An 8,606-nucleotide genomic window follows, 5' to 3' on the forward strand; every position below is an offset into this window, starting at 1 on the left:
CTGATTTTGAACGATAACTTATAAACCTTTAAAAATAGCCTTATTGAGCTACGAGGTCGTTAATCCGTGGTATTTGCTTCTGCGGAAGCCGTCAGCCTGCATTATTTCATCTTATTTTTAAAATAATTGTGTTTTACAGTGGAATTCCTGGTGAAAAACTACATTACCCATGATGCTGTACAGAAAATTCCACCAATCAGAGAGTCCAAAAAAGCTCTTTAACTTACTCCCATGAAGCAATGCGAATGACGTAATCGAATGTTCACTAATATACTGTCCATATTTGGCAATAAACTTAAAACATTTTGTTTTTATACATATAATCAGCATCCATAAATGAGTATAGTTTTATATTTTCTCCATTGTTTTCACAATGCTTCATGGGATTGTAGTTCTTTCTAGCCATTCTAGGCGTATATGACTATCTTCTTTCCTACAAACACAAAAAATATCCTTGCTCTTCCAAGCTTTATAATAGTAATGAATGGGGGGCAAGATTTTGAAGACCCAAACAAATGCATCCAAATAATTCATATGGCTCCAGGGGTCCAGCCTTCTGAAGCGAAGTGATGGGTTTTTGTAAGAAAAATATCCATATTTAAAACTAAAACAACTAGCTTCCGGCAGACGACCGTACACACACACAAGTTAACTTGCACCACAACAGTAACCCCTGAAGCTATGTATGACTCAGGATGTATGAGTATCGTAAGCTTAGACGCCTCTTGCGGTTTAAACAAATAGGGCTGTGCAACAAACCTCTAATTTGTGACCAGTGTTTTGTTTTGATCTATCCTCTGTGCTTCTGCGTTTGTCATTGTGTCACGCGTCGGGTCAGGGATTACTCTTCCACAGCAGCTAGTTATTATAGTTAATAAAGTTTTAAATATGGATATTTTATATCTGAGATTGTGTGTCTGAAAGAAGATAATCATACACCTAGGATGGCTTGAAGGTGAGTAAATCATGGGATAATTTTAATTTTACACAGTCTTGTACCTTTGTCTTTTTGTCTGATTTTCAAAAACGTTTTTTTTTTTGCTTCAAATCAAAGTTTGTAGTGTTGTGATTAACCATAGCTGATTGGCTTGGTTCATGGCTTATAACTCTTTATGAAGACGATTTTTAAATCCCTATGGGAAAAAAGAATGGAAAAAATACATAAAAGCTTCAAAATTTGCATTTTCGATATGGGTGTGTGTGATTTAAGCTGTAGAGCAAAAAGTATTGTCAAGTTAGACCTTATTTTACACATAAATTGAAAACCCCCATTATAAAACCCCATAGGATTTAGGGTTCTGACGTCATCCCTGCACCACTCTATAAGTTCACATGTGGACTGTAAATTAATAGATCAATATCAAAAATCATGTAATTAAAAAGGATTTAAGGAATTTTACTTCTAAGTAAGAACAAAATCATTCACAAACCACTTAGAGTGTTGACTCTGAAAATATATTTGATTTTTTTTTTAATGATTTTAAACCAGTATTCATATCCATCTCACCATATTAGCTACAATATGGAACCATTTTTCAGATCTAGGCCTATATAAATATACTCCAAGCTATATTTTGGAGAATTGGTTGATTGTTATTATAAGCAAGGGAGGCTTGATTTGAATTAAGATTGGTATATGCAATCAGACTGCTTCCACCCACATGACAATGCACAATCCCTGCTTACCTCGTCGTTTAGGTTCTGCAGAATCTCTTTCCCGGCACTTCTTCTGATCTCCACCTTTCGTGGTTTGGAGATATCCTTCTGCCTCTCGATCACTCGACCTTTCCCTGAGGACAGCGAGTCGAAGTCCAGCGTCTTGTTCTCTGACGAACCCTCCACCGGGCAGAACATGCCACAGAATTTCTGCCGTGGCTGGTTGGGGCTGGAGCTTCCCATGTTCTGGAAGAATGCAGGCACATCTCCGACAGCAGACATTTCTCTCAGTGAATACTGTCAGATGGATGCAAAGGCATGTAAACCTCTGATTAGAGAGCAAGGAGTTGCTCTGTGGACACTAAATGTTAGTTTTTCCATTGGGAGGTGAGAAACAGTATCACATGTGAGGCGAGGAGGTTCCTACAAATCCTAAAGGAATGCTAATGATTCTCTTTTTTTTCTAATGAGATAATAATTCAAATAAGAATCCTCTAAGAATAATATAGAATCCTACTGGGTACAAATATCAGTATATAGAAACTCAATTAGCATTTCTTAAGGATATTTGACAAAGGTAACACAAATGAGTTTTTCAAAACAATGAATTTCATTATCAACACCATTCAGCTCTGCATATAAACATGCAATTGATCGCAACGATAGCAAACACTTCAATGAAAAGCCCTTTAGAAAAGATGCCTACTCATGTTGAACAATCTGTTGAACAACACAAAACATGAAGGATATATGCAAATAACTGTAAACTGTTATTAAACGCAACGCGTCAGGATTTAAAAGCATTATATTTCGATGACAGATAGACAGAGAGAAAATCCAGAGATGTTACCGTACAGTAGACGTGAGACCGACGGAGGATGAGGTGACGCTCTGCTGGAGAGATGAGAGAAGAAACAGCGGAAGCGATGCGGTGTTTTGAGGGTTAAAGATGCAATGTGTCCATATCTGAGGGCTCTTTCCCCGGATGACTTGTCACTTAATGCCCATTGTGTGATAGTCTACCATTGTTAGCGCTCACACCATTTGTTTGGTGAACACGCGGTTGACGTGGTAAATAAAGAGAAATGTAGCCTATAGGTTTAGTCATAGCATGGATGTGTATTTATTTTTTATTTTTATTTTCTTGGGTCTTAAAGTGTCGTTGCTCCGTTGATAGTTGAAGCGCCACGCCCATGCAGGTTAAAGTTAAGGGCGCTGTCCTTTCAGCACCACGCGCCGGAGCCGCGACGAATCACGGAGGTTATAATTCACTGTTTATATGACTTTAGGTTATGAGTGGACGAGTTCTTGTGCTCAGTCTGAGCTGTTCTTGTGCACACATGTGTCAGATGGACGTAGCCTACAGAATTTAACCGTGTTACTTCTCGTTTAGGGAAAGCCAATGTAAGAACTAAATGAAGAAAGCAAAATGCTAGCTGAAATTTGCTAGAAAGCAAACTGCAGCTAGCCTAAATAATTATAAATACAAATCTGTATTAAAAATAAATAAATAAAATTAAATAAATTTGCAATAAACGTGCCTTGATCCTCATGAGGATACATAAGAAAAATTATGAATTAACAAAATGTGGTAATTATTAATTTCTTTTATAAAATGCCACATTAAAACAAAATTCAGTGTCTAATCAATATATAACTACAAACTGTCATTTACGAACAATTAGACAATAACTACAGGCCTACTGATTTATTCTCAGCCCTAAAACAGTAATGCCAGGTTTCACAGACAAGGCTTAGTCCCAGACTAAAATAGGCCTACATGTTTTAATTGAAAGCAACTTGCAGTGACATATCTTAAAATATGCCAGTGCCATTGTTTTGTCTCACACCAGTTTTTTTTTTAAATTTTTTTTATAAGGCACGGTTTATAAAAGCTACTTTAAAGCAGCACTATGTAGTTTTTCAACCTTAAAATAATGACTCTAAAATTATTTCAGTGGTAGAACAACTCTTAACCAGACGAATTCTACTGCCGCTGCTACCTGAGCCGCCTCCTGGCTACAACCAAACTTTGCCAGTTTCGTGTTCGGGTCGGTACACCCAGCCCCGCCCATCCTGCGACCTGCTTTACGGCAAACGTCACATATTTTATTTATAGCCTTGGTGGAGTTAGCCAACCGCTAACTATAAGACAATACAATCTAATATGCAAGTCTCAAAATCATGCGGACATTTTAATCTATTATACAAATTACACCCTTTGCAAACAATGCTACATATACGAACTATGCAAGCAAAAAAACTAGGCTAACATAGTACCGTTCTTTTTGTCATTGTGCTTTTAAATTCTGGAGTAACAATAAATAAAACTATGTAATGATATTTGTGGAACATAGTGTAACACGGGCGTGGTTTCACAAACGAGGTTTCTGCTTTCGCCGGTTCTGTCAGCTTAGTCAACAAATTCATGTGTATTGCGACAGTATTTACGACACTTGTAACAGACAATTGCGGTTATCAACCACCAAATGTTCAATGGTGTCGCCAACTTCAGCTTAATCTAAGCTCTGTCAGTGAAACCAGGCCAAAAGTACTTGGTTTATTTCAAGTTGGATGACATTACACTATGAATCATTAGGCTTTTTTGACTTGAATTGGCGCTGCACAGACCGATCAGTGTATGACATCAAAGTACTGTGAGAGCGATTCGAAAGCACAGAGTCATCTGGTCTCTAACGCTGCATTCACATGGGGCCTTGGCGTTAACGCTTGACGGAGGGCGTGTCTGAAGCTTGTGTTGATGCAACCGTTATAGTGATAACAGCCAATACTTTCTGGTGTTGCATGAACGCAATTGGCTAGCGACTGCTCTAAAGGCGATCTGATTGGCTGACGCCTTGAAAAGTTGAGAAATCTTCAACTTCTGCCGCTTGCAACGCGAGTGAAGTGACGCGACGGAACCCACAATTCAGTTCGGCAATGCATGAAGTCACCCATTCACGTTATTTTTTTATTTTTATCGCTGTACACCGTTCGGTCTGAGCAGCGTCGCTTCAAATCGAACAAGCCTAATAGAGTACCCCAGAGATGACGTGTTTTTGTAGGCCAACCTGGAAGTTAGCGGTGCACGGGCTCCCTCGATCGAAAGCCTCTGCATTTTTCCCATAGACTTTTCGAAAAATCGCAAAAAATAAGCTCTGTGTTTAACAAAGGGTTATGAAACTTACATGTTTTGTCTATCAAGATCATCTTTACAAGTTAACACAACATTTATACATTTTGAAGCCTAAATAAAGTTGTCAGATATAGAAAGCTAACAGTAAGCTATAAACGGACTATAACACACCATGGTCGAGGATCAATGTCACCACCGCCAAACTTCCTCAAACTTTATTTAAAAACATGCTCGCTGATTATGATCTGTGCTGTGTATGAATACTTATCCACTTTTTTCATCAGAAATGCTGTCCTGTTTGTCATGATGACGCCTAAAGTCCCCGCCAAAGGAAGTAGTCCTTTTTAGCAGCTTGTTAGCAACCGCCGTTTTTAAGACACAAAGGTTTAAAAAAATCACAAGCGGGTTATAACTGGTGTGTTTTATGTCATAGATCAAAACGTGAAAATATTTAGAGGCTTTGTTAACCACAGACCTTATTTCAGGCGATTTAGCAAAAACCCATTAGGACGAAAACACGTCATCTCTGAGGTACTCGATTATATGCAGTTGAGTCGCTAGAAAGAACCGGTTAATAAGAGTTAATTGTTCAGAAATCGAAATATACTGGTCGTGTTGTATTTTTTGTACTGTTATTTAATGTGTTTTTGGATTGTTCTGCTGACAAAACACTGCAAAAATATCTTTCCAAGAAATTTCAGTATCAACCACAATAAATAATAACAACAACAACAACAACAACAACAAAACTATAAGCTCCTCACAGATCACATATAATTTTCCACAGCTCATGTTGTCTCCCCCCCCCCCTCAAATGGCGGATGCCAGAAAACAATCCTCACAGCCTTGCTTTTTTATACCTGTCATGGCTCTGCTCTGAATAAGCCAAGGTCTATAGCAGCAACACATAGTAGCCTAATTAGCATATTCGAAATAGATCGATTTCAAGTAAAAAAGACAATATATCTGGCGCACAAATTTCTAATTTTGCTGAATATGTTGGTCAGTGGAACATTTCGGTGGAGAGTCGCTCATTGGAGACACATTCTGCTCGCTTCTCCAAAGAGCCCTCACAATAACAGCTCTGAAAGCCCAGTTTCCATAACAACAACATGTGTCCTTACCCGCTCAAAAGAGCTGCTGCTTTAGCTACTGTCTTTGCAGGCTGTTGGACTGAGGGGGGAAGACTGAGAAAGACAGTTTGTGCCACAAAAGGAAAAAGGATCAACTCGTTTCATTTAATTCCCCCAAATCAAACAGACATGCATGCATACAAATGATGTGAAGAGAAAACTTAATAGATTTTTCCAAAACACTTCTCTGGTTAAACAGAAGTCACTATGTGGCTTAGATAATGGTCTTGTTTTGGAGCACGCAAGTATGCATACTTCAGTCATCATTCATTACGGAACCTCAGAACACCTGTTTCAGCCAATCACAACACTGGAAGTTCAATTACAGCTCCTCCCCCTACAGCCTATGCGGTTGCCATGGGCTACTGCCTGCAAGGCAAGACTAATTCAAACAGGAATATGCAACTCACAGGAGCTACATTTTTTTAACCTGTTATTTTAAAGAATATAACTTATTTAAAAGAGTCTGAAATACACACAAAGCCCCCACTTGAGACAAAATAATTCAGTACATCTAATCTCAAATACTTCTGCAGTGTGAATACGGCACAGTAATATAAAAAAGATCAACACATGCATTACGTTTCATGTCGATGTCACTGAATGAAACGTATCAACAGTATTCTGATTTGATTTGTGTTGTGCTGAAGAAAACGCCCTAAGTTGCAGCAATTGCTGACTCATCAGTTATTTGGCTTCTGCAATGCTATCTTAAGACTTCTGACAGGGGCAAACTGTGAAAAGAAAAAAAGAAAAATCTGTAGTTGTAGGCAACTGTATCCATAAGCAGACACCACAAGATGTTGGAATACAGATGATGTATTTATCCACTTCCAGCTCGGTTAGAATGAGGCACACCCTTATTTTCCCATCTGCGCCACTAGAGGGCAGTTGAGTAACGCTTTAGACTGCTAACTCCATCTAAACTGTTTTATTTTTAAATAAATTAAAACCAGGTGAACTCACAAAGGCAGTTTGGGCGCTTTAGTGTTGGTAAATTGGTTTCTGCCTCTTAGATGTGAGCACGTAACACCCCTCGAGGATATAGTACAAATGAATTTGTGCAGCATTTCACACAAAATCAATGGATAAGATGGATTCGATGCTAATAGCGTTTCTGCACACTGCTGTAAAACCAATCAAAGGATACATGAAGCATTTCGACAACAGATATCATATAATTGGCCCTCATAACTGGCAATGTGGTGCTTATTCAACCCTGGGTGGTCCATAAGGAACTTAAGCAAGGAACTGTAAAAGTCCGCATTATCTCAGACAGAAAAAATGACAGAGCAAAAATATGGCAGGCATTTCATATTCACAGTTTAAATGAGCGCATGAACTTGTACAAGAAACATGAGTCAGATGTAAGGGCTGGGCAGTCGCCAGAATGGTCCAAACTCATGTTTAGGAGGAGCTGGGTCTGGTTAACCCTAACATCTCAATGAGGAAAAAAAGCTACACTAATAGGAGGAATGTAGTAAGATCAAAATAACTGAGAGCTTCATATAACATGACAAATTTGATGAAAGGACCACAGACATGACTCTGTCTCTGGGCTGGTCTGGCTCCAAAGAAATCATCTCAGAGAAGTATCAACAACAGGCTCGGTGTGTGAACTGTAGAGCTGAAGGAAAGCTGACCTCAGGTCAAATTCCCAGACATGTGCTTCAGAGCGCTAATACAGGCTAATTCTGTGTTCTGAGTGGTTGCTTGCTTTGCTGGTTACATACTTTCAAAAATATTCAAGAAAAACCCAAACACTATATCATAGTGATGGCTGACTTAGCAAAAAGTCATCTTTATTTAAATAATAATTTTTAAAAATGACAGAAAAGACAAAATTATTAATTGTGCAAGAATGACAGCTAAATGTGCACCACAGAAGATATTTTTAGGTAAAATGAGTAACACATGATTAACACTCTAGTAACTACTATTAACTAACAGGAAACTCTGATTAATGAATTAGTAAGTAATAGTGCTCAGTTGAATGTGGTAGTTCATTATCAGCTAATCATTAACTACTAGAGAACTACGGGTTCATAATTTACATGAATGATGCATAATGTATAATTAATTCTAAAGTGAAGGTCATGGTAACCCACTAGTAATGACTGAAGTATTACCAAATCCTTCAGAAGGAATTACTAATTATTCAGATCAGTATTCTAAAGTGAGAAACATGATAACTCTCTACAGTAACTATTGAAGTCATTGTAAACTTTTGAGGTTTTTGTACATTTTTGTACAGTGTTGCACAGTAATTCCTTTGGATGTATTTGGTAACACTTAAGTAATTACTAGTGGGTTATTATAATCTTCACTTTGGAATACTGATCCAAATAAGAAGTAGTTCCTTCAGAATGATGTAGTAACTCTTGAGTTATTACTATCCAATACTTTACAAAAACCTCAAAAGTTTACAATGACTCCAGTCGTTACTGTAGAGAGTTATCATGTTTTCACTTTAGAATACTGATCCAAATAATTAGTAATTCCTTCTTAGGTATTTGGTAATACTTCAATCATTACTAGTGGGTTACCATGACCTTTACTCTAGAATTAATTATACATTATGCATCATTCATGTTAATTATGAACCTGTGTATAGTAGTTCTTAGTAGTTCTCTGGGAGGAATGAAAAAACAGTATGTTACTGATTAGCTAGTGAACTACCA

At 37.8% G+C, this 8,606-nt stretch overlaps 1 protein-coding gene across 3 annotated transcripts in view; it reads right to left on the reverse strand.

The window, feature by feature from the left end:
- dpysl2b (dihydropyrimidinase like 2b) overlaps positions 1-7,849 on the reverse strand; it is a 43,408-nt gene extending 35,559 nt beyond the window's left edge. For all 3 annotated transcript variants that reach the window (XM_067398088.1, XM_067398086.1, XM_067398090.1), the window contains exon 1: positions 1,687-7,849. In XM_067398088.1, the coding sequence (XP_067254189.1) occupies positions 1,687-1,938 (252 nt within the window). In that variant the 5' untranslated portion in view covers positions 1,939-7,849. The remainder of the gene's footprint in view (positions 1-1,686) is intronic.
- Positions 7,850-8,606: the final 757 nt, after the last annotated feature.

This window comes from Chanodichthys erythropterus, chromosome 10 (genome assembly GCF_024489055.1).
Source record: "Chanodichthys erythropterus isolate Z2021 chromosome 10, ASM2448905v1, whole genome shotgun sequence".
Taxonomy (NCBI): Eukaryota; Metazoa; Chordata; class Actinopteri; order Cypriniformes; family Xenocyprididae; genus Chanodichthys; species Chanodichthys erythropterus.